Source organism: Amblyraja radiata, chromosome 9 (assembly GCF_010909765.2).
Source record: "Amblyraja radiata isolate CabotCenter1 chromosome 9, sAmbRad1.1.pri, whole genome shotgun sequence".
NCBI classification, from domain to species: Eukaryota; Metazoa; Chordata; class Chondrichthyes; order Rajiformes; family Rajidae; genus Amblyraja; species Amblyraja radiata.
The window spans coordinates 3,299,157-3,325,905 of NC_045964.1; the positions used below are offsets into that span (position 1 = coordinate 3,299,157).

The 26,749-nt window shown below is 44.1% G+C and overlaps 1 protein-coding gene across 4 annotated transcripts in view; it reads left to right on the forward strand.

The window, feature by feature from the left end:
- evl (Enah/Vasp-like) overlaps nucleotides 1-18,551 on the forward strand; it is a 201,585-nt gene extending 183,034 nt beyond the window's left edge. For 3 of the 4 annotated variants that reach the window (XM_033026500.1, XM_033026501.1, XM_033026503.1), the window contains 4 exons: nucleotides 7,190-7,255; nucleotides 14,951-15,020; nucleotides 16,211-16,268; nucleotides 17,912-18,551. In XM_033026500.1, coding sequence (XP_032882391.1) covers nucleotides 7,190-7,255; nucleotides 14,951-15,020; nucleotides 16,211-16,268; nucleotides 17,912-17,949 — 232 coding nt within the window. In that variant the 3' untranslated portion in view covers nucleotides 17,950-18,551. The remainder of the gene's footprint in view (nucleotides 1-7,189; nucleotides 7,256-14,950; nucleotides 15,021-16,210; nucleotides 16,269-17,911) is intronic. The other variant, XM_033026502.1, reaches the window with a different exon arrangement.
- Nucleotides 18,552-26,749: the final 8,198 nt, after the last annotated feature.

Consider the following 26,749-nt stretch of genomic DNA (forward strand, 5'->3'; position numbering starts at 1 on the left):
ATGTTGTGGAAACAAAACAATGTAAGTCTTGGGAGGAAAAGGAGTGATCAGATAGGTAAATGCAGAAACAAGGAACTGGTTTACAAAAGAAGACACTGAGTGCTGGAGTAACTCAGCGGGTCAGGCAGCATCTCTAGAGAACATGGATAGGTGACGTGTCTGGTGGGGACCCTCCAGACTCATTTGACTCGAGTGTGTAAAATGTGTATATATAACACACACACACACACACACACACACACACACACACACACACACACGCGCACACACACACACACATGAAAACCCTTGGTCTGAGATCATTCAGACTGTTCGTAAGACATCTACAACATAAGTACAATGTAATGTATGTGTGTGTATATATCCTTACAACTATAAAACTCTGATCTTGGATGTGTGTGTGTGTGTATTTATTTGTTTGTGTGTGATCACACCTATTCGAAGAAATGACGCGCTAACAGGAACATTTTTACATATTCCGGTAGACAAAAATCGGCTTGCCTGAAGATTTCGTGCTTTATTTCTTTAGTTATTAATAAAAATGTTCAAGAATCTGAAATATCTTTGAAAATAAAACCGAGCGGCTTTGGCTGATGACGTCACAATGGCTCTGAGTGCTGCGTCTGCGCTGCGATCTGACGTCCCCCCACCCCCCCCCCCCCCCGCCCCAAGCTGCCACCCCCTCTCACCGACCAAAGATCTTCGCTGATGGCTGCTTCGGCACAACCGCCACTCCTTTGGTCGACACTCGCTCGTTCCTCGGCTCGGGTCTCTCCCCCTCCCCTCTCTCCCCCTCCCCAACCACCCCCCCCCCCTCCCCCGCTCTCTCTCTCTCCTCCTCGGCTCAGCCCGGGCCTCCCACCCCTTCTCTCTATCAACTTCGGCTCAGCACAGGACTCCCCCCTCTCTCTCCCCCCCCCCCTCTCTCCCCCCTCTCTCCCTCCCCCCCCCTCTCCCCCCCCTCTCTCCCTCCTCTCTCCCCCCTCTCTCCCGCCCCTCCCCCTCATTCCTCACGCTCCCCCCCTCGGCTCGGCGTGGGACTCCCTCCCCTCTCCCCCCCTCCCTCTCTCCCTTTCCCTCTCCCCCTCTCCCTCTCCCCCCCTCCCTCTCTCCCCCGCTCCCTCTCACCCTCTGTCCCCTCCAACCCCCTGACCCCTCCCATTCCCCCCTCTCCCCTCCCCCTCTCCCCTCCCCCTCCCATCCCCCCACCGCCTCCCTTCCCCCCCACCTCTCCCCCTCCTCCCCCCTCCCTTCCCCCCTCTCCCCCCCGCTCTTCTCCCCCCCCCCTCGTCCCCCCCTCTCCCTTTGTCTCTGCCTCTCTCTCTCTGTCTCTGCCCCACTCTCTCTGCCCTCACTCTCTACCCCCCCTCCCTCTCTAGACGCGCCTGCAAGTTGGGGGCTATGCGTCAGTGGATAGGGCGGGTATGGGGTAAAAGGAGCCAATGAATAATAATATAATGTTAAGGGGGGTGGTTAGTGTGTGTGGCAGGTACAGGTGCACAACCTTTTATCCGAAAGCCTTGGAACCAGACACTTCTCGGATTTCGGAATTTTTCGTATTTCCGAATGGAAGATTTTTAGCGTAGATTAGGTAGGTAGCGCGGGCGGCTTGAAAAGTCTGGAGCGGCTGCCTCCTCCCCGGAGACCGGGGAATCATTGTAAATCATTGCTTAAATGTTAGTCAGTTAGTTTGGAGGGATTTTATGTGGTGGGGGGGGTGAAGGGGGAAACTTTAATTCTTAGTCCCCTACCTGGTCGGAGAGGCGGGGAGCGGACAATGCCTTACCGGGTCGCCGTGCAGTAAGCTCCGGAGCGCTGTGGCCGCCGACTCCCAACATCGCGGAGCTGGTTGGAGCTCCGACCCCGGCAACTCTACCCCTGGCTGCGCGGCGCTCCAAATCCAGCGCCGCCCGCGGCCGGACGCCCGCAGCCCCAGCTCAGCGATGTTGGGAGTCGGCGGCGTCGCAGCGCTGGGAAACCAGCGGGGAGCGGGCAATGCCTTACCGGGTCGCCGTGCGGTAAGCTCCGGAGCGCTGTGGCCGCCGACTCACAACATGTCGGCGGCCACAGCGGTGCTGGGGCTGCGGGCGTCCGGCCGCGGGCCGCGCTGGATCTAATCACCGCACCCAAGTGTCCAAAATAATACTGCAAGTTTATCTCAGCAAAATACTATGATGTGCCAACAATAAACATAAATGGCTCTGACACAAGGTGAAGGGGGAAAGATTTAATAGGAATCCGAGAGGTAACTTTTTCCACACAAAGGGTGGTGGGTGTATGGAACAAGCTGCCAGAGGAGGTAGTTAAGGCTGGGACTATCCCATCGTTTAAGAAACAGTTAGACAGGTACATGGATAGGACAGGTGTGGAGGGATATGGCAAGTGAGACTAGTGTAGCTGGGACATTGTTGGCTGGTGTAGGCAAGTTGGGCCGAAGGGCCTGTTTCCACACTTATCACTCTATGACTCTAAGAGAACATGTACAATATGGCCCAGAAATGGCTGTCATCTGCAACAAATTACTATGCAGAAAATTTCCATGGACACAAAGACAATTGTACTAAGATAACTAATAGGGAATTATTTTTTATTTATTTTTATTTATTTTTTAATTAGAAGTACAGTAAATTACAGTAATACGCATCACATAAATCTTGTTACATTTTGTTGTACCACTTCGTTTTTCGAGCTTTAAAAAAAGGTAGAAATAAAAGAAGTAAGGAAAGTGAGCAAGAATCGTGAAGGTGCAGGAAAGTGTTGGGAGAAGAAAGCCCCTTGAGGAAGAAATTAGAGAAGGAAGTAAAGAAAGGAAATAAGACCCTAGAAAGAAAAGGAAAAAAAAAGGAGAACAATCGCTCTATTGTAACACAAAACTCCGCAAAAAAGGATATACCAACCGTGTTTTAAAAATTTTTTATTTTATACCCCCCGTTACCAGATCCTGGGAATCTAATAGGGAATTTGATTAATAAGTTTGCACTCGTGAAATAACATCTAAACATTTGCGCTGATAAAAAGATCAACACACCCAAATTTAACATTTCACCAAATCTAATTCTCAAGGGAATGTGTCTATGTGTTACTGCACTTTTAATTATAGTTGTCATAATGAAGTTATTAAATAGCTGCTGACTTGTTCTCTGGTCAGTTCCATAGTATTAGATGCAGTGTAAAGACAGCCCATGCATTCACATTGTTGAAGTAAGCATTTCAGATGCGCCAATGCTGTCCAAAATATCTAAGGAATGTGCAGTGAAGATGCCTCACATTTTTGCTATTCCTGTTTGCTGGCTTTTATATACGGGAACATAATTGCCTAGAAATTAGACTTTAGATATTCGTGGAATGCCAAATGGATGCTGCATATGATGCTAATACCAGATCATAAATCACAATTATTTATTTATTTTTTTTTAATTTATTTATTAGAAGTAGACATATTATACAATGTAGTTACATATTATAGTAGAAAAAAAAAACTTTTCATATACATCAGTCATACATTATTAAAATTTTCCATTATCAATTACTTCTGCTTCTAGTATTTTTATTTTTTATAGAAAGCGAGAAAAAGAGAAGGTAGAAAGTTACAAATAAAAAAGGAAGCAAAAAAAAAAAAACACAACAGAAAAACAAGGGAGGTGGAATGGGTTACCTGTGATACATCAATGGAGATAGGTTCGTAGGTTATAAAGTATAGAATATAGTTTTTCATCTGTTCCTGAGTTCAAGTTTCAGCTGGGTCCTCGTGCTGTGCCAGTCTATCCCTTCAGATAGTTAATGAATGGAGCCCAAATTTTATGGAAAAGATCTTGTTTGTCCATTAAGACAAGTCTAATTCTTTCTAAGTATAGGGTCTCCGACATTTCCGTAATCCACATTTTGATTGTGGGGGTTGTAGGGCCTTTCCAAAATTTTAATATTAATTTTTTCCGGTTATTATACTGTAATTGAGGAAGTTTCTTTGGTTTGTTGTGAGTGTTAAGCTTTGTTCTGATATTCCAAGTATTATTAATTTTGTGTCTGGGTCCAGTTTTGTATTAATAACTTCTGAAGTTATTTCAAAAATATCTGTCCAGAAATGTTTAAGTTTTATACAGTTTGCAAAAGTATGTGTTAAATTAGCCTCTAAATGTAGACATTTATCACAAATAGGAGAGATTTGTGGGAAGATTCTATTTAGTTTTATTTTAGAGAAGTGTAGTCTATGTAAGACCTTGAATTGTATTAAAGTATGTCTGGCATTTAATGAACATTGATGTATTTGTTGTAAACTTTCGTCCCACATATCTTTCGTGATAGGATGACCTATTTCATTTTCCCATTTGTATCTATATGGTTCGGTCGGTGGTACCTCGTTATTTAGTAGGGTGTTATAAATATAAGCTATTAGTTTTTCAGTATTAGGATGCTTGTTCAGACACTCATCAAGAATTTCTGATTCCCTATTCCTGTAAACTTGTGTATTAGATTTAACATAATCTCTAATTTGTAGATATCTGAAAAAATTATTTGAGTGCAATCCATAATTCAGTTGTAACTCTTGAAATGAAAGAAAAGTACCTTTCCCATAAAGATGTCCTATATTTTTGATTCCATGATTTTTCCATTGTGTGAAACCTTTGTCCATAAAGGATGATTTGAACAAAGGATTATTTACAATGGGAAGGCAGAGTGGTAGAGTGGTATATTATTCAATTTTAAATCTTTTTTTATTTGTTTCCAATCACAATTAATTCACAAAATTGGGACATTTGTTTTAAGCGACCATTGAGACAAGTAGCTTTGAAAGCTTTTTTTTAATTAATTATTTTTTAAACAGGGACAGTGCATATTGATAAACATTTACATGTAAATATGCAAGATTATATCCAGTAGCTAATTTCCATCTTTAATCGGCCGCAGCATGCCTGACAGGCAGCCGTTGTGCCATTTATCCACTGACAAGTGGAATAGCTCTTTGAAGGATGGGTAGGAAGGAACTGCAGATGCTGGTTTAAACCGAAGATAGGCACAAAAAGCTGGAGCAACTCAGCGGGACAAGCAGCATCTCTGGAGAGAAGGAATGGGTGGTGTTTTGGGTCGGGCACAACCAAATATGTAAACATAGTAGGTAGATATAAAATGCTCGAGAAACTCAGCGGGTGAGGCAGGATCTATGGAGAGAAGGAATTGGCGATGTTTCAGATCGAGAGACCTTAACACCTTAAAACATAGTGTTAAACATAGACTGTTCTGTAAATAAATATATTAAACAAAAATAAGTTTATATATGTATACATACATACAGACACACACACACACACACACACATGTGGGTGTGAAATGTGTATATATGTATGTGTGTGTAATATATATATACACATTTTATTGTGCTCAGTACTGACACCATGTGTGCAGTAAACAGCAATGAATCTTAAAACACTGAGGTGAAGAAGGGTCTCAACCCTAAACATCACCCATTCTTTCTCTCCAGAGATGCTGCCTGCCCAGCTGCGTTACTCCAGCTTTTTGTGTCTATCTTCAGCTCTTTGAAGGAGATCCCTCCGTGGCAGCCACAGGGAATGGGTGGGGATAACAGGCCATGGGTCCTCCAGAGAGATGCTCCCTGACCAAGGAGAGGATAAGATGCCAGCATGCAGTCACAGATGGATCCGGGTCCTGGCAGATATCCAGCAGGTCTACAGAAGCCAGCATCTTTAGAATACGGCACAGAGGGGCAACAGTAGAGTTGCTGCCTCACAGTGCCATCGACCCTGGTTCAATCCTGTCCTCGAGTGCTCTCTGTGTGGAGTTTGAACGTCCTCCCTGCGACCGCGTGGATTTTCTCCTCACATCTCAAGACGTGCATGTTTGTAGGTTAATTGGCTTCTGTAAATTGCCGCTAGTGTGTAGGGTGTTGATATGAAAGTGGGATAACATAGAACTAGTGTGAACGGGTGATCGATGGTTGGTGTGGACTCATTGGGCCAAAGGGCTGGTTTCCACGTTGTATCTCTAAACTAAACTACAGAGGCATGGCAACATTTGCATTTTTGCGAAATAAAAATTACAAACGAGAGCTCTTTTAAGTGGGGCCATTTTAAATCATGCTCTTTTCTTGACTTTCAGTATGATGGCCATGCTAATCAGTTATCCACAAGATTGTTTTATCTTTCAAAGAAGGTTTAGTTTAGTTTAATTTAGTATAGAGATACAGCATGGAAACAGGCCCTTTGGTCCACCGAGTCTGCACCGGCCAGCGATCACCGCACACGAGCACTATCCTACACATTAATGACAAATTCTTACCAAAGCTGATTAACCTACAAATCTGTTCATCTTTTGGAGGAAACCCACGCAGTCATAAGATGAACGTACAAACTCCGTACAGGCAGCACCCGTAGTCAGGATCGAACCCGGGTCTCTGGCGCTGTGAGGTAGCAACTCTACCGCTGCTCCACCGTGCCGCCCCTCCAAAGATGTCATGACCTTTGGTCCAATTTCTGTTGTTAAATAATGAACACAAGCAACATTGATGGTGGAAGTGATTGGTCCGATATCTCAAGGGCAGAATGTATATTAAAACAGGAGAAACACTTCAAAATATGCAACGGTGATGATGATGATGATAATACTTTATTCACATGTATCTAGGTATAGTGAAATTCTTTGTTTTACGTACAATCCAGTAAAATCGTACTATAGATAAGCATAATCATAGATAAGTACAAAAGCGCTCAATTGTAGTGTAATTGTAGACGTCACTGAGATAAAGAGTCGACATGTTTCTGATGCCAACAACGTTTCAAAGTTCTTAAGTGCGCAGAATCTTATCTTGGCCTTAAAGGCCCGTTGTCATGGCGACATCCAGCATCTCCTCCATCGGCCGCCATTTTGAAAACTTCCCTTTGTCCAGCATCTGCTGCCGTTGCCAGCTCCCTCCACCTTCCTCCCCGGTCTTCGTAGTCAAGTAGGAGATGAGTGTTGGATGTCTCCAGGTGGGTTCCCGGTGAGCCAGCCCCACTATTGCAGCGTGGCCGCGGCTCGAGGGGACCTTCTGTCGCCCCGCAGAGCCACTTGGAGCTCGTGATGCATGATCAGCACGGATTGTGGGAAACGCATCCACATTTCTAGATATATAATTCTTAAATATTGATGTTAGAATATTGAACTCAATCTTTTCTCCAATTCCGTTCCATTGTTTTAGAAATACATTAATGATGAAGCTACCTGAAGCTAAGAATGTTGAGCAGTCTCATCTTTCATCCTCTGGGTACAAATAAAATCAGCACCTTCACACCCCTTTCAGTTTGTTCATTCATGGATGTGCATCTCCTTGCCAACTGCAGGCTGAATATCCACAAACAATAATTGCACCAATTGCATTATTTAATAGCTTGCTTCAACTTGCCCTTCCCTGGCAATGTGCTATTCCCTGTGTGCGTCCAACCTGAAAATTATGTGCTGGTTTTGATATACTAAAGAATGTTTCTATTGACTAAAGTATACAAAATATCCCATGTAATTAAATTAATAGCAAGGCTCCAGATAATCCATAATGCTTGGGACAAAGTCCCATCATTTATTTATTTGCTTCTGTACTCCACAATTTGAGATTTGTAATGGAAAAAATCTCATCTGGTTAAAGTGCACATTGTCAGATTTTAATAAAGGCCATTTTTATACATTTTGGTTTCACCATGTAGAAATTACAGCAGTGTTTATACAGTCCCCCCATTTCAGGGCTCCATAATGTTTGGGACACAGCAATGTCATGTAAATGAAAGTAGTCATGTTTAGTATTTTGTTGCATATTCTTTGCATGCAATGACTGCTTGATGTCTGCGATTCATGGACATCACCAGTTGCTGGGTGTCTTCTCTGGTGATGCTCTGCCAGGCCTGTATTGCAGCCATCTTTAGCTTATGCTTGTTTTGGGGGCTAGTCCCCTTCAGTTTTCTCTTCAGCATATAAAAGGCATGCTCAATTGGGTTCAGATCGGGTGATTGACATTGCCACACAAGAATTTACCTTTTTTTAGTTTTGAAAAACTCCTTTGCTGCTTTAGCAGTATGTTTGGGATCATTGTCTTGCTGTAGAATGAACCACCGGCCAATGAGTTTTGAGACATTTGTTTGAACTTGAGCAGATAGGATGTGTCTGTACACTTCAGAATTCATTATGCTACTACCATCAGCAGTTGTATCATCAATGAAGATAAGTGAGCCAGTACCTTCAGCAGCCATACATGTCCAGGCCATAACACCCCCACCACCGTGTTTCACAGATGAGGTGGTATGCTTTGGATCTTGGGCAGTTCCGTCTCTCCTCCATACTTTGCTCTTGCCATCACTCTGATATAAGTTAATCTTCGTCTCATCTGTCCACAAGACCTTTTTCCAGAACTGTGGTTGCTCTTTTAAGTACTTCTTGGCAAACTGTGACCTGGCCATCTATTTTTGTGGCTAACTTGCATCTTGCAGTGTAGCCTCTGTATTTCTGTTCATGAAGTCTTCTGCGGACAGTGGTCATTGACAAATCCACACCTGACTCCTGAAGAGTGTTTCTGATCTGTCGGACAGGTGTTTGGGGATTTTTCTTTATTATAGAGAGAATTCTTCTGTCATCAGCTGTGGAGGTCTTCCTTGGCCTGCCAGTCCCTTTGCGATTAGTAAGCTCACCAGTGCTCTCTTTCTTCTTAACAATGTTCCAAACAGTTGATTTTGGTAAGCCTAAGGTTTGGCTGATGTCTCTAACAGCTTTATTCTTGTTTCTCAGTATCATAATGGCTTCTGACTGTCATTGGCACAACTTTGGTCCTCATGTTGATAAACAGCAATAAAATTTTCCAAAGGTGATGGAAAGACTGGAGGAAAGACTAGGTGCTGAGAGCTCTCTTATACCTGCATTAAGGAGGCATTTAAACACACCTGAGCAATTACAAACACCTGTGAAGCCATGTGTCCCAAACATTATGGTGCCCTGAAATGGGGGGGACTATGTATAAACACAGCTGTAATTTCTACATGGTGAAACCAAAATGTATAAAAATGGCCTTTAATAAAATATGACAATGTGCACTTTAACCACATGTGATTTTTTTTCTATTACAAATCTCAAATTGTGGAGTACATAGGCAAATAAATAAATGATGGGTCTTTGTCCCAAACATTATGGAGGGCACTGTGTATTGCAAATAGCATGAAATGATTTGCACTTGAAAGAAACCAAAATTTCAGGCACAAGAAAAGACACAAAGTGCTGGAGTAACTCAGCGGGTGAGGCAGCATCTCTGGAGAACATGGATGGATGACATTTCGGGTCGAGACCCTTCCTGAGACTTCTTCTTAAATAATCGTACACTAGCTTCATATAGCCCTTTACTCAGTTTATAAAGCATTTTCACACTGACTGAAATTTCAAAAGGCAGCAACGTTTTTATATTTGAGCACATAACCTCAATCAGTTCAGTTTCACCTCAGTTATCTGCTCTGGTTAAGGGATTTTTTAGTGCATACTGTAGGAACTAAAAAGCAAATTCAGCAACATATTGTGGAATGGTGTCAGTTGTGAAAAACCTTAAGGTCAAAATGATTCCAATAATCATCCCCATAAATCTCACACAATTTACTAGCCTCTTGGGTACTTTGTTAATCTTAGTTAAACATTCCATGTGATGCTTCAACTGAAAAAGCAAAAGTCAAGAGTATTTTAGTATCATGTCCCAAAGTGGAACAATGAAATTCTTACTTGCAGCAACACAACAGATAAGTAAATACAGTACTTTGTAAAACCCCTAATAAACAACAAACAAGTTCAGTATATATAAAATAAATAACCAGGCAGATAAATAGACAATAGTAGACAAATAAATAGACAATAAAAGGATTCTTTATTAGGTGGGAGCAGATTTAAAGGCATTAGTACTCAGAGATATCTTGATGTTTTGTGCATGGATTTACTGAAAGTTAAAATGCAGGTAAAACAAGCAATTTGGGATGTACTGTGCAGGAAGGAACTGCAGATGCTGGTTTGAACAGAAGATAGACACAAAAAAGCTGGAGTAACTCAGCGGGACAGGCAGCATCTGTGGAGAGAAGGAATAGGTGACGTTTCGGGTCGAGACCCTTCGTGAGACTTAGATAGAAACATAGAAAATAGATGCAGGAGGAGGCCATTCGACCCTACGAGCCAGCACTGCCATTCATTGTGATCATGGCTGATCGTCCCCAATCAATAACCTGTGCCTGCCTTCTTCCCATATGCCTTGACTCCACTAGCCCCTAGAGCTCTATCTAACTCTCTCTTAAATCCATCCAGTGATTTGGCCTCCACTGCCCTCTGTGGCAGGGAATTCCAACTCTCTGGGTGAAAATGTTTTTTCTCACCTCAGTCTTAAATGACCTCCCCTTTATTCTAAGACTGTGGCCCAAGATGAGAGATATAGACGGTGATGTCGGGAGATGTGGAACAAATGAACGAAAGATATGCAAGAAAGTAACGGTGACAAAGGAAACAGGTCGTTGTTTTGTGGTAGCGAGTCTGGGTTAAAATGTGGTCGGAGAGCAGAAGGAATCACAGGAGGGGCAGCAGCGACAGAGGCAGAACCCTCGTCGGAGAGAGGAGGAGAACTTCTAGGCATACCTTGAGGAGATTTCACAGTGGAGCGGACAAAATGTGTAGGAAGGAACTGCAGATGCTGGTTATTAGGGATGTACGTGGCTTGAGGATTTGAGAACAAGAATGAAGAATTCCTGCATCAATTATGTTGGGTCCTGGTGGGACTGTTTGTGGAATATTCTGTGCAGGTTTGCCCCTCGTGAATAGGGAAGGATACACTAAGGAAGGCACAGCAAAGGTGCTCTAGATTAATTTGCAATAAGACAGGTTTGTCAGATGGGGAATGATTAAGCAAACTAGCCCTATATTCAAACAGACACAGACTACTGGAGTAACTCAGCAAGTCAGGCAACATCCATGGTCTGAAGAAGGGACGGAGCCCAAAACATTACCTATTAGTCTGAGGAAGGTGTAGAAAAGAACTGCAGATGCTGGTTTAAATCGAAGATAGACACAGATTGCTGGAGTAACCCAGTGGGACAGGCAGCATCTCTGGAGAGAAGGAGATGTTGACGTTTTGGGTCGAGACCCTTCGTCAGACTGAAGAAGGGTCTCGACCCGAAACGTCACCAATTCCTTCGCTCCAGAGGTGCTGCCTGTCCCACCGAGTTACTCCAGCAATCTGTGTCTAGTCTGAAGAAGGGTCCTGACCCAAAGCATCACACATCCGTCTGAAGAAGGGTCCCGAATCAAAATGTCGCCTCTTCATGTTCTCCAGAGATGCTGCTTGACCTGCCGAGTAACTCCAGCACTTTGTGTCTATCCTTGGTATAAACCCGCATCTGTGGTTCCTTTTTAAAAACATTTTTATGACTTCAATATTCACAAGTTTAGAAGAATGAGAGGAGATCTCATTGACATATGCAATATTCTTACCGGGCTGAACAGACAGATGCAATGTTAATTTTAACCTGGTTAAGGTGGCTTGGACCAGAGGTGAGTCTCAAAATAAGCAGTGAGCCATTCGGGGACAGGGATGAGAAGAAATGCTTTAATCCAGACACAATAGTCTTTAGGCTTCCCTATCCAAAATGGCAGTGGAGGCTGGCTAGTTTTGTATAACCTGCAAACATCAGTCATTTGAGGTATTAATCATAAGATTATAAGTGATAGGAGCAGAATTAGGCCATTCAACCCATCAAGTCTTCCCTGCCATTCATTCATGGGTGTTCTATCCCTCCCTCCTAACTCCATTCTCCCCATAACCTCTGACACCCGTACTAATCAAGAATCTATCAATCTCTGCCTGAAATATATCCACTGACTTTGCCTCCACAGCCGTCTGTGGCAAAGAATTCCACAGATAAAGGGAATTAAAGGTACACAAAAATGCTGGAGAAACTCAGCGGGTGCAGCAGCATCTATGGAGCGAAGGATATAGGCGACGTTTCGGGCCAAAACCCTTCTTCGGCTCGAAACGTTGCCTATTTCCTTCGCTCCATAGATGCTGCTGCACTACAGCATTTCGATTTTCCAGCATCTGCAGTTCCTTCTGAAACACAAGGGAATTAAAGGGTTGGTTCGGAAAAGTGCCACTGGGATGAATGTCCACTCTTGTTGATGGGCAATGTGGGATCACAGGAAGAAATGGATTAGTTTAGTTTAGAGATACAGTGTGGCAACAGGCCCTTCGGCCCACGGAGTCCACACCAACCAGCCACCGTCTGTTCACACCAGTTCTACACCCCAGGGGCAATTAACAGAAGCCTACAAACCCGCACGCGTGTGAAGTGTGGGAGGAATCCGGAGCACCCGGAGAAAACCCACGCGGTCACGGGGAGAACAGACCGCACCCGTAGTCAGGATCGAACCCAGGTCCCTGGCGTTGTAAGGCAGCAACTCTACCACTGCGCCACCGCCCTCCAGCTATTTTTTTAACCTTCTAATGTTTTTACATTCTTGTGGGTTTAGGTTAGTTTAGAGATACAGCGCGGAAACAGGCCCTTCGGCCCACCGAGTCCGCACCGACCAGCGATCCCCACATATTAACACTACCCTACACACGCTAGGGGCAATTATTTTGTGGGACCAGATAGCTAGATGCAGCTGTGTGTCACCCTCAGTGGGGACAGTCTCCGCTAGCTCTGTACAAAGCCAGCACTGAAGCAAGGCAGTGATGGTAGCAGCCCAGCTTGCTTATGCAAATGGAGGGCCCCTTCTCTCCAATTACTGCAGCCACCCACACAGGTCGAGCTTCAGGAGGAGCTGGGAGAATGAGGGGCAGGTGTGTGGGATTTACCCAGAGAGAGAGAGAGAGAGAGATGGCTCACACTGCCTCCTGCTGGCGGGAACATCTCAACGAGGGAAATGTTGCAATCCATTGTGTAGCAATGTCGAGCTTCATCACCGCCAATCCTTCAAAGACACAAACTCCTGTAGGAATTACTTTTATACTTGTTTATCATGCAAGGAGCAGCGATGTTAGAGAGTGGACCAGATGTAATCACTCCTGTCTCCACAGTGAAGTATTTTGTTATATTCTTATTATAATTATTTTTTAGCGCTCAGACTTGTAGTGGAGGTTGCTCATGGCAAATAACTCTGCTATAATGATAGCCCCCTCACCAGATGCACCAGGGAGGATTAAGGGGCAGGATAGAAGTGATTGGGGGGAGGGGGGGGAGATCAGATATTGTTACAAGTACATCTGGGTTCCATTGTAAATGTGCGAATGAGCAGGTACAATCAAATCTGCAGAGAAAGTCAACTTTGTTGTAAAACCCTCCTCTATACCAGTAACTCAATTGAAATCCACGATGGCTACAAGAAAGAAAGATAAACGTTTCATTTTAATTTGTGCCGGCTTGAAAAGCTAAACGCAAATGGTCGAACGTAAAACATGTTTTCAAATATTTATGGAATGAAAGCAAATAATTTTGTGGTTTCCCACACTCTCCAGCACCCTCCAGTCATTCATATAATTTTCATTAGGCAATGACATTTATGAATGTGTTCAGCTCTACATTCCAGCATTATTGGAAATTGGAAAAAAATAAATAGTTGCCGTGAAGCTCTTAATTCCAGCAATCACCTCTTTGAGTTTTGGGCAGCGATTCCCAACACACCTTTGTTGCATGACGAATTTTAACCAACAATTATTCCCCATGGTATATCTCCACTTTTCCTTTTTCTTTTTTCTTATTTCTATATCTTTCTGCCACATTACTTTGGTAGTTTAGGTCTTTTGTGCTTTTTCGATCTATCTTTTCACTTATTTTTTGTTCTTATTTGTTTTCTTTTTCTTTTCTTTTTTCATTTTCATAGTTTAGGCTGTAAGGTTAAAAATGAAGCTGTACAATAATTGTACAATTTTAGATGCCAAATGTTTTATCTCTGTGCAATTGCTTCTAATTTAAAAAAAAAAAAAAAATTTTTAAAAAATTATTCTCCATGATAGACACAAAAAGCTGGAGTAATGCCCCTGTCCCACTTAGGAAACCTGAACGGAAACCTCTGGAGACTTTGCGCCCCACCCAAGGTTTCCGTGCGGTTCCCGGAGGTTTTTGTCAGTCTCCCTACCCGCTTCCACTACGTGCAACCTCCGGCAACCACCTGCAACCTCCGGGAACCGCACGGAAACCTTGGGTGGGGCGCAAAGTCTCCAGAGGTTTCCGTTCAGGTTTCCTAAGTGGGACAGGGGCATAATAACTCAGCGGGACAGGCAGCATGTCTGGAGAGAAGGAATGGGTGACATAGAAACATAGAAAATAGGTGCAGGAGTAGGCCATGGCTGATCATCCAACTCAGTATCCCATCCCTGCCTTCTCTCCATACCCCCTGATCCCTTTAGCCACAAGGGCCACATCTAACTCCCTCTTAAATATAGCCAATGAACTGGCCTCAACTACCTGCTGTGGCAGAGAATTCCACAGATTCACCACTCTCTGTGTAAAAAATGATTTTCTCATCTCGGTCCTAAAATACTTCCCTCTTATCCTTAAACTGTGACCCCTTGTTCTGGACTTCTGACGTTTTGAGTCGAGACCCTTCTTCACCCATTCCTTCTCTCTAGAGATGCTGCCTGTCCTGCTGAGTTACTCCAGATTTTTGTGTCTATCTTCGGTTTAAGCCAGCATCTGCAGTTCCTTCCGACACATTATTCCTCACGTCCTGGTTCCCCGCAGGTGTATAAGAGTATTTATATGTAGAGGACATCAGACCACTGTCAGCACAATGTTTTGAAATGCAAATACGAGTTGCAGGAATGACTCGTTGGTAAAACGGCCTTGGCTTTTGGTGGGAATGCTGTCCCAGTTCTTGCGGCTGCGCAGTTTTGCATCATTGAAACATTAATTTGTACAGAAATCCGCACTTCAGGCCTGTGATTGACTTTACCCACTGCCCACAGACTGAAGCCCGGGAGCAGCACCTCCAATGACTTGGCCAACGATGCCTTAGACTTTGATCGATTGAAGCAGGTAGGTGACGCACCACTCACAGAGTAGTCATACAGTCATACATTAGGGTACAGAGAAGATTTACGAGGGTGTTGCCGGGACTAGTGGGTGTGAGCTACAGGGAGAGGTTGAGTAGGCTGGGATTCTATTCCTTGGAGCGCAGGAGGTTGAGGGGTGGTCTCAGGTGTACAAAATGAATTAGCCCCCACTGCCTTCTGTGGCAGAGAGTTCCACAAGTTCACAACTCTCTGGGTAAAAAGTTTTTCCTCATCTCAGTTTTAAACGGCCTACCCCTATATATTTTAGAAGTGCGGCCCCTGGTTCTGGACTGCCCCAGGAGGATGTGGAGTGATCTTATAGAGGTGTATAAAATCACGAGAGGAATAGATCGGGTAGATGCACAGAGTCTCTTGCCCAGAGTAGGGGAATCGAGGACCAGAGGACATAGGTTATGGTCTGAGCGCAGGTATATGGGACTAGGGGAGAATACGTGTTCGGCATGGACTAGAAGGGTCGAGATGGCCTGTTTCCGTGCTGTAATTGTTATATGGTTATATAGGTTTAAGGTGAAGGGGAAAAGATTTAATAGGAATGTCAGGGGTAACTTTTTCACACAAAGGGTGGTGGATGTATGGAACAAGCTGCCAGAGGAGGTAGTTGAGGAAGGGACTAAGATAAAGTTCGACAGGTACATGCAGTGGTGGACTGGGTTTTAAAAATATTGGTTGCCAGGAGACAAAGGGGCCCCACTTCATCAGGGGCCCACTTGATATAGGGAGCCCTCTTCATCAGGGGCCCACTTGCCTTCGGGCAAGCTGACACCCTGGCCAGTCCGCCACTGGGTACATGGATAGGACAGGTTTGGAGGGATATGGACCAGACGCGGGCAGGTGGGACTAGAGGAGCATGTTGGGCATGTGGGACATGTTGGCCTGTGTGGGCAAGTTGGCCCTTCGACCCATCTTGCTCACACCGACCAACATGTCCCATCCACACTAGTCCCACCTGCCCGCGTTTGGCCCAGATCCCTCTAAACCTGTCCAATCCATGCAAAGAGGCTATGCTGCATTAAATGTTTATTATAGAATATTTATATTTTTAATGGTAAGAGTAAAGACATATTATTTCATGCTTTCTCATCCTGTCTATTTAATGTACAGAAAGGAACGTTTGTGTAAGTAATCTCTCATTTTTGTAACTTATACCCACAGGAAATACTGGATGAGGTTGTAAGGGAGTTGCACAAAGTGAAAGATGAGATTATAAATGGTGAGCGTTATATTTGTTCTTGGTTGTGATAAAAAGTTGTACTTAAGCATGCGAGTGAGGATGGGTTTCATTGATTGTATGTTTTTTAATGCGTTTAATTGCCTTTGCAAGTTACATCCCGATCATTGCACCTGGTCTGAACTTGCACAATTTCTACATAATTGAAATTATGAGTCTCGTGTTTTCAAACAAAGTGCACTGATGTTTCGCTGGTGCCCCTGAGTGGAGCATTTGTGAAACAGAGTTGGACACAGAGTGTTGGAGCAATAGCCCTGCCCCACGGTACGAGTTCATTCCAAGAGCTCTCCCGAGTTTAAAAAAAAATCAAACTCGTGGTAAGCAGGGAGAATGAACGTAGCGGGTACGTCGGAGCTCGGGGACGTCTCTGAGCGGCTCGTAACGCTAACGGCAGGTACTCGGGAAGACTCACTAACGGCAGGTAAGCACGGGAAACTTGTTGAAAAATGTCCACGAGAGCCCCGAGTACCGACGAGCGGCCATTACCGTAAATCTCCGAGTTCGAATCAGGAGAGCTCTTGGAATGAACTCGTACCGTGGGACAGGGCTTTAACTCAGCGGGTCAGGCAGCATCTCTGGAGAACATGGATAGGTGACGTTTCGGGTCAGGACCCTTCTTCAATCTAGACCTCCTCTATTTGCCAAATTTCAAACCTGTCCTTGCCACAAATAGTACTTCATTGCAATTCAGGAGAGGGTTATGTGACGTGAGGTGCAAGCAAAAAAAGACAACGTCCAATATGTTCAACATAAGCATTGCAGAACATATTACAAACAAAATGATGCCGGCAACCTTTTTGTGACCACAGAGGACTCTCCGCGGTCATCCTGCTGAGTTTCACTTGTTATCACCTTCCCCACAGCCAACAAGGGACCATTGTGGGCTCCAACTTTCCTTGCTCATCGCCGGCTTTGATTTGGTCTTTTGCATATCTTTCATTCATTTGTCCTGTGTACATTTTCATATCTCTCGGTTCCCTCTCCCCTGATTCTCAGACTGAGGAATGAATTAATGAATGAATGAACCCAAGGTATGCCAAGAGATCCACATAAAGGGCGCAGTTTTAACCCGCAAGGTTACCAAGTATAACATGGCAGGTCCTGCTTTGTTCTCCCCCCCTCACGGCTGTCCCCCTCCTGTTTCCTTTATCATCATTATGTTTTTTGCATATTTGTCATCCATTTGTTCTATATCTCTGTACATCACCGTCTATATCTCTCGTTTCCCGCTCCCCTGACTCTCAGTCTGAAGAAGGGTCTCAACCCAAAACATCACTTATTCCTTTTCTCCAGAGATGCTGCCTGACCCGCTGAGTTACTCCAGCTTTTTGTGTCCATCCCGGGTCTTTGTTCTAACCCCACCCACCCCACCCTCACGGTGGTTCCTCTATGCCGGGTCTTCCTTTCTCCTATGCTTCCCCCCCCCCCCCCCCCCCCCCCCCCCCCCCCCTTACAGCAAGAAGGGTCTCAACATGAAACACCACCTATTCCTTTTCTCCAGAGACGCTGCCCAACCCGCTGAGTTACTCTGGGATTTTGTGTCGATCGACGGAGGTTTGACCATGTTAAATGCAATCTACTCTGTCCTCGCTCAACCACTAACGGCCCACTTTCCTGTTTTTCAGCCATTAGACAAGAATTGAGCAGAATCAGTACGACATAATGAATTTTGCACTTGAGGATGGGGGAAGTCCTCGGAAGGATGTGGGAAGAGGAGAGACAGCTGTGTGGAGGACAGTGTGGAAGATGACTAGAAGCTATGCACTGAATGTCGCAGTTGTTTTTAAAATCCTTCATTGAATAGTGGACTCACCAGATACTGCTGTTGGCTGCCTTGGGTCTGCTTCACATGAAAAGTCTTAATAATTTTCCAAAACAACAAAAAAAAAACTTTCAATGATTTTTAATACAACTTGTGAATCTTATTTTCTAGGTTTTACAAAAAATTGCACATCTGTTTTATGTTAGCCTTTGTATTTTTTATTAGGTTATTTAAAGATTTACATTCTAGATTGTGTTTTTAGATAAAACCTTACACACACACACACACACATTTTGCTTTTTGTAGGTGAATATTTCAGTTATTTCTACCAGTAGACATTACCACAGTATTGTTAACTCTGTATTGAAAAGTCTTTGCCAACAAAGAGATCCTTGTAACATCAACAAACAGGCAGAAACTTGTATTAGTTATGATATGACAAAGGTAACTGATTTCTCAAGCAATCTTGCAAACCTTATTAAAACAAGGTACAACAATGTCAAGCAGTCTCTGGTGTCCATGTTGGAATGCAAACGGTACAAAGTTATTTGGTATCCAAACATTATCGACTTACAAGCAAGCAGAGAGTCTACTCCATGCAGAGAACATGTTATCCACGGAGATGCCACGGGAAATTAGAAGCGACAAAAAAAAATTCCAGGTAATTAAATTTTTCACAAAATTGCCTTTGTATCGAAATATAACAACTGTGCTTAAATGGAGCTGAAACGATTAAAGTAGACACAAAATGCTGGAGTAACTCAGTGGGACAGGCAGCATCTCTTGGAGAGAAGGAGTGGGTGACGTTTCGGGTCGAGACCCTTCTTCAGACCCGAAACGTCACCCTTTCCGTCTCTCCAGAGATGCTGCCTGTCCCGCTGAGTTAAGGGCCTGTCCCACTGTACGAGGTCATTCAAGAGCTCTCCCGAGTTTAAAAAAAATCAAACTTGTAGAATGTACGTAGCGGGTACGTCGGAGCTCGGGACGTCTCTTAGCGGCTCGTAACGCTAACGGCAGGTACTCGGGAAATGCGGTAAGCTCGTGAAGATTTTTCAACATGGTGAAAAATGTCCACGAGAGCCCCGAGTACCTACGAGCAGCTATTACCGTAATTCTACGAGTTCGAATCAGGGGAAACTTGGGAGAACTCTTGAATTACCTCGTACAGTGGGACAGCCCCATTACTCCAGCATTTTGAGTCCAGCATCTTCGGTTTAAACCAGTATTTGCAGTTCCTTCCTACATAAAACGATTAAGATTCTCATTGACACTGTTGGCTTTTGTATTAACTTGATTTTTTTTAATGCAAGCACCTAAAATGATAGAATGTAGATGTGTAATGACTCTAACTTGATCTATCTGCTCACCTTGATGTCTTTCTTGGCATAGAACCAGCAGCACCCAAAGACTTTACTCAGTTAAAAAAAAGAAATTATTTTTAAAAGGACATGTAAAACGTCACTGAAAACTAACATGCAAATACAGCAACCAGTTATGAAGGGCCAGTTCCTGTGCTGTGTTGTTCTACATTCTATCTTTAGGACTGAGATGAGAAGAAATTTCTTCACTCAAACGTTGCTGAATCATCAGTTGAGTTCATTGTCACGTGTACCGAGGTACAGTGAAAAACCTTTTGTTGTGTGCTAACCAGTCAGCGGAAAGACTATACATGATTACAACTAATCAATTTTCAGTGTATAGATACATGATAAAGGGAATAACGTTTAGGGCAAGGTAAAGCCAGCAAAGTCCAATCAAGGAATAGTCCGAGAGTCACCAATGAGGCAGATAGTAGTTCAGGACCACTCTCTAGTTGTGGTGGGATGATTCAGTTACCTGATAACAGCTGGGAAGAAACTGTCCCTGAATCTGGAGGTGTGCGTTTTCACACTTCTGCACCTTTTGCCCGATGGGAGAGGGGAGAAGAGGGAGTGGCCAGGGTGCGACTGGTCCTTGATTATGCTGCTGGCATGGTGCAAATGGAGTCAATGGAAGGGAGGACTCTTTGGAAATCCCTACCTAGAAATATTTAAACCTCAATCAATGATTGCATCCAAATGTGAAATCAATCGATTTCTGGCGATCAGAGAAATCTTTGAACTGGGTATCGGATAATGAGTTGGACAATCAGCCATGATCTTGTTAAATAGCGTTGTTGGCCCAGTGACTAGAATGGTGTATTCCAGTTCCTGTTCTTCCATTGCTTAGAACTACAATTTGATAGAACTCAATGTTTTAATGATATTGCCGTGGTTTATGTAAAGCATTGTTTCCAATAATGCATAATTAATATTACAGGTATGGGTTGATAAATGCAACTGCATTTAAATAGTCCACACAAGATGGTGAAATACAATGCAACTCATGGAACTTCAAGATCTACTGAAGATGGAGGTTCTCCCTGCAACGGCGTGGGTTTACTCCGGGTTCTCCGGTTTTCTCCCACATCCCAAAGACCTGTGGGCTTATAAGTAAATTGGCTTCTGCAAATTGTCCCTAGTGTGTAGTTGAGGCTGGGACTGTCCCATCATTTAAGAAACAATTAGACAGGTACTGTACATGGACAGGTTTGGAGGGATATGGACCAAGCGCAGGCAAGTGGGACTAGTGTAGCTGGGACATTGTTGGCCGGTGTGAGTGAGTTGGGCTGAGGTTCCACACTGCATCACTCTATGACTGTAAACGTGGGATAACATAGGGTGTTTTAGCCGTTCTTTCCGACTAGATTAGGAGCAAGGAGGTCCTACTGCAGTTGTACAGGGCCCTGGTGAGACCACACCTGGAGTATTGTGTGCAGTTTTGGTCTCCTAATTTGAGGAAGGACATTATTGCTATTGAGGGAGTGCAGCGTAGGTTCACCAGGATGGGTGACTGACACATGATGAAAGAATGGGTCGACTGGGCTTGTATTCACTGGAACTTGGAAGGATGAGAGGTAATCTTATAGAAACATATAAAATTCTTAAGGGATTGGACAGGCTAGGTGCAGGAAAAATGTTCCTGATGTTGGGGGAGTCCAGAACCAGGGGTCACAGTTTAAGAATAAGGGGGAGGCCATTTAGAACTGAGATGAGGAAAAACTTTTTCACCCAGAGAGTTGTGAATCTGCGGAATTCTCCGCCACAGAAGGCAGTGCAGGCCAATTCACTGGATGTTTTCAAGAGAGAGTTAGATTTAGTTCTTCGGGCTAAGGGAATCAAGGGATATGGGGAGAAAGCAGGAACGGGGTACTGTTTGTGGATGATCAGCCAAGATCATATTGAATGGTGGTGCTGGCTCGAAGGGCCTACTCCTGCACTCCTGTTTCTATGATTCCTCTCCAAATACCTCTCTGCTGTTGTCCAGCGGGTTGGGACACCACCTTTCTTGTTCTCTGGTTTCCCAGCTAGTCGTATCATTGTCCTATCAGGGACACATATGACAATAAAACTCTCTTGAACTCTGTCTTAATAGTCTTTGTGCACCTGTAGTGAGCTGTACAATTCAATGTTGCTACTCAGGAGCAGTTTTGGAGCAGGCAGAAGGGCCGAAGGACCTGCTCCTTTTAGACTTAAGAGAACTTAGGAATGCTGATGATTATAGAAGATTCTATTCTCTTTGTGGTACATTGATTTGTTTCAGAGAACCTGGAAAATCTGACATTGCACCATCAAAGTGAAATATTACACCATAGGTTTGATCTTGCAAACTCAGCAGTTTGGTGTTGAGCAGCTTCCCAACACCTGTAGTTTTAGTTTTTGGAGATACAGAGTGCAAACAGGCCCTTCGGCCCACCGAGTCCGTGCCGGCCAGTAATCACCCGTAGACTAATTCTATCCCACACACTTGGGACAATGTACTGAAGCCAATTAACCTACAAACGTCCCCGCACATCTTTGGGATGTGGGAGGAAACCCGGAGAAAAGCCACACAGTCACAGGGTGAACATGCAAGCTCCATACGGACAGCACCGTTAGTCAGGATCAAACCCGGGTCTCTGGCGCTGTGAGGCAGCAATTGTATCACTGTGCCACCGGGTTGCACAATTCTTGTGCAGTACTGTTCTATGTTCTATATAAAGCCACAACATAAATATGTTATTATTCTAGATTACCTCTCCTTAACCTACTACCTAGTTAATAGTCCTACATTGCCTATTTTGTTTTACATGAAAGCATAATTGGGCCTGTACATTACATTGGTGACACAGTGGGACAGCGGTAGAGTTGCTGCCTCACAACGCCAGCAACCCGGCTTTGATCCCGACTACGGGTGCTGTCTGTACGGAGTTTGTACGTTGTCCCCGTGACATGCATGGATTTTCTCCGAGATCTTCGGTCTCCTCCCACATTCCAGGAAGTACAGGTTTGTAGGCTAATTGCCTTGGTGTAAACGCAAAATTGTCCCTAGTGTGTGCAGGGCAGTGTTAGTGTGTAGGGATCGCTGGTCGGTGCCGGCTCGGTGTTTCCACGCTGTATCTCCAAACTAAACTAAAAACCGCACCAAAGCCGTTTGAGCAGTACTTGTTCGGCACTATGAATGGTCAAGTCATCTGCTGCTGCACAGAGCTCTGAAGAACAAAATAAACATGAAGCATCTTTTTTGAGCTTTGATGAGGCAACTGCACAATTCAAAATCGGAAACCCTCCATTGAAGAGTTCAAAATAGTATCACTTGCAGTAAATGAAAATATCGTAAAACACCATGGTACTATGTGTAGTGAACGTAGACTTTTCATCATTTGTATGTACATGGTGCAGGTTAACAGAAAACAACATCCAAGGTACTTCACAGAGAGTGTTAAGGGCCTGTCCCACTGTACGAGGGAACATGTTTCCTGCATCTAGCGTGTCCAAACCCTTAATAATCATATATGTTTCTTAATGTTTGTCCATTTGTGTATTAACCAGCATCTGCAGTTCCTTGTTTCTGCATTCCAAAATGTAAATGGCTTCTCTACCTACATTCCCCATCAAGATCCTGACTTTACTGTTTCCTGAATACAGTTCGATAACATTAAAGTACTTTGAATTAGTCTATCACACTAGTTGATTATAGAAAGTAAGTTACACGCTAAAATCTATGTGTAGCGTTTTGCAGGTAAAACACAAAAAAGCTGCAAGGCATACGCTTCCAGTATTGTGTAGGAAGGAACTGCAGATGCTAGTTTAACCCCAAGATAAACACAAAAAGCTGAAGTAACTCAGCGGGTCAGACATCATCACTGAGGAAAAGGAATAGGTGACGTTTTGGGTTGGGACCCTTCAGACTAAGAGTCAGGGGAAAGAGAAACGAGAAATATAGACGGTGATATAGAGAGATGGAGAACAAATGATTGAAAGATATGTTAAAATGTAACGATGATAAAGGAATAAGGCCATTGTTAGCTGTGGCCTAAAGGGCCTGTCCCACTGTACGAGGTAATTCAAGAGTTCTCCCGAGCTTTCCCCTGATTCGAACTCGGAGAATGTCCGTAGCGGGTCCGTAGGAGTTCGTGGATGTCACATAGAGACATCCCTGCGAAAAATGTCCACGAGTAAAAATATACTCGTGATGAAAAAAATGGTTACTTTTTACTCGTACGAGCCGCTACGGGACATCCACGAACTCCTACAGACCCGCTACGGGCATTCTCCGAGTTCGAATCAGGGGAAAACTCGGGAAAACTGTTGAATTACCTCGTACAGTGGGACAGGCCCTTAAGTGAAAATCAGTATGGATAATGAGGCTAAACAAGACGGCAAGACAGCATGACTTGGGTGGGTGAGGGATGGAGAGGGAGGGGTTATTTGAAGTTCGAGAAAGCAATATTCATACTGGTGTGCAAACTAGCCCAAGCAGCTGACAACCAAGCGGTATGTATATTGATTTCTCTAACATCTAAACACCCTTGCATCCCCTCTCTCTCCCTCCCACTTCCAAGATTGCGATGTTCACGTTACGGCTATTTCTGAATTAATATAATTACCGATGATAATTAGCCAATTGTCGTTAAAGTGAACTTTCTTCTCTAATTTGTATCGTTGTCTCGCAAGTTTGAATTTTTTTGGCTCTGCCTGTTATTTTCTCACACTTCACTCAAACGGATGGCGTACAGGGTTAAGTCGTTGAGTTGCTGCCGTGATGTTTCATCCAACGCTCTGCTCTCAGTGTGGTAAACATAAAGGTTCAGGAAGCTGTGAAAACAACAGATGCTGCCCTGGATTCCAGCTCATTACCTTCACAAGTCCACACGTGGGAATCATGTACGTGTATTTAATAAATAACATTGTCTTTGAAGTCAATTTGTTAGATCAGTTTTAATTCCTGGGATGGCGGGACTGTCATATGCTGAGAGAATGGAGCAGCTGGGCTTGTACACTCTGGAGTTTAGAAGGATGAGAGGGTATCTTGTTGAAACATATAAGATTATTAAGGGATTGGACACGCTAGAGGCAGGAAACATGTTCCCGATGTTGGGGGAGTCCAGAACCAGGGGTCCCAGTTTAAGAATAAGGGGTCGGCCATTTAGAACGGAGATGAGGAAAAATAATTTCACCCACAGGGTTGTGAATCTGTGGAATTCTCTGCATCAGAAGGCAGTGGAGGCCAATTCTCTGGATGCTTTCAAGAGAGTTAGATAGAGCCTCAGAGGGTGGTGGAGGCCGGTTCTTTAGATGCTTTCAACAGAGAGCTACATCGGGCTCTTAAAGATAGCGGAGACAGGGGATATGGGGAGAAGGCAGGAACGGGGTACTGATTGTGGATGATCAGCCATGATCACAGTTACATGCTCAAAGGGCCGAATGGCCTACTCCTGCACCTATTGTCTATTGTCTAAATGGGCTGTGTTTTTGTGTCTTTAAAGAAGTAGAACTTCTGATTTCTCACTTAATAATTAAAAGTGTCAGTTTGAGTGCAGCACTGTAATCTTAATCTGTTATTATCACTGTAACATTGTAGAAACAAGGAACTGCAGATGCTGGTTAATACACGAAAGGACACAAAGTGCTGGAGTAACTCAGCGGCTCAGGCAGCATCTCTGGAGAAGCTGGAGAGGTGACGTTTCAGGACGATTGCAGACTGATTGTAGGAGAGGGGGGGGGAGAGAAGAAGGCTGCAAGGGGGGAGAGGCAGAATAGAGGACCAGGACAAAGCATTGCTTGCCTGCCATGCTTTATCCTGCCGCCTCCTCTTACACCTTTCTTCTCGCCCCCTCTCCTACAATCAGTCTGAAGAAGGGCCCCGACACAAAACGTCACCTCTCCACGTTCTCCAGGGATGCTGCCTGACCCGCTGAGTTACTCCAGCACTTTCTGCCATTTTTTGTTCCTTGAAGTAGTGGAGACAACTTTTAAGAAGCCAGAGGTACACGGCTGTGAAGCTCGGCAGACATGAAACATTATTGGATTCAAGCATGTGCTGATAATAAGTTCAAAAGATCATGACAGGAGTAGAATTAGGCCATTCGGCCCATCAAGTCTACTCCGCCATTCAATAATGGCTGATCTATCTCTCCCTCCCAACCCCATTCTCCTGCCTTCTCCCCATAACCTCTGACACCCTTACTGATCAAGAATCTATCTATCTCTGCCTTAAAAAAATACACTGACTTGTCCTCCACAGCCTTCTGTGGCAAAGAATTCCACAGATTCACCACCCGCTGACTAAAGAAATTCCTACTAATTTCCTATCTAAAAGAGCGTCCTCTAATTCTGAGTCTATGACCTCTGGTCCTAGACTCTCCCACTAGTGGAAACATCCTCTCCACATCCACTCTACCCAAGCCTTTCACTATTCTGCAGGTTCAATGAAGCCTTGTGATGATGGCAGAATGGAATCGTTGGATTATATTCTTCAGACGTATCATCTTACATCATTTTACATGTAATTTACATTTGATTTTACATCAAAAGGCAACATATTGCTAGATTGTACGGATGCATAAGATTGGTGTCACGAGGTCTGGCCATTCCTATAACATTAGAGTCACACAGCACGGAAACAGGCCCTTCAGCCCAACTTGCCCATGCACATCAAGACGTCCCATCTACATGAAAGAATGGGACGACTGGGCTTGTATTCACTGGAATTTCGAAGGATGAGAAGGGATCTTATAGATATATATAACATTCTTAAAGGATTGGATGGGCTAGATGCAGGACATCTTTTCCCGATGTTGGGGGAGTCCAGTTTAAGAATGAGGGGGAGGCTATTTAACACTGAGATGAGGGGGAAAAACTTTTCACCCGGAGAGTTGTGAATCTGTGGAATTCTCTGGCACAGAAGGCGGTGGAGGCCAATTCACTGGATGTTTTCAAGAGAGAGTTAGATTTAGCTCTCAGAGCTAACGGAATCAAGGGATAGGGGGGAAAGGCAGGAACAGAGATTGTGGATGATCAGCCATGATCATATTGAATGGCGGTGCTGGCTGGAAGGGCTGAATGGCCTACTCCTGCACCTATTTTATATGTATCTATGTTAACACCTACCTGCGTTTTGTCCACATCCCTCTAAACCTCACCTATCCATGTTCCTGTCCAAATGTCCTTTTAAATGCTGTTATAGTCCCTGCCTCAACTACCTCCTCTGGCAGCTGGTTCCATACACCCACCTCCCTCTGTGTGAAAAAGTTGCCCCTCAGATTCCTATTAAATCTTTCCTCTCTCACCTTAAACCTATGTCCTCTGGTTCTTGAATCCCCTACTCTGGATGAAAGACTCTGCATCTACCCCGATCCCCT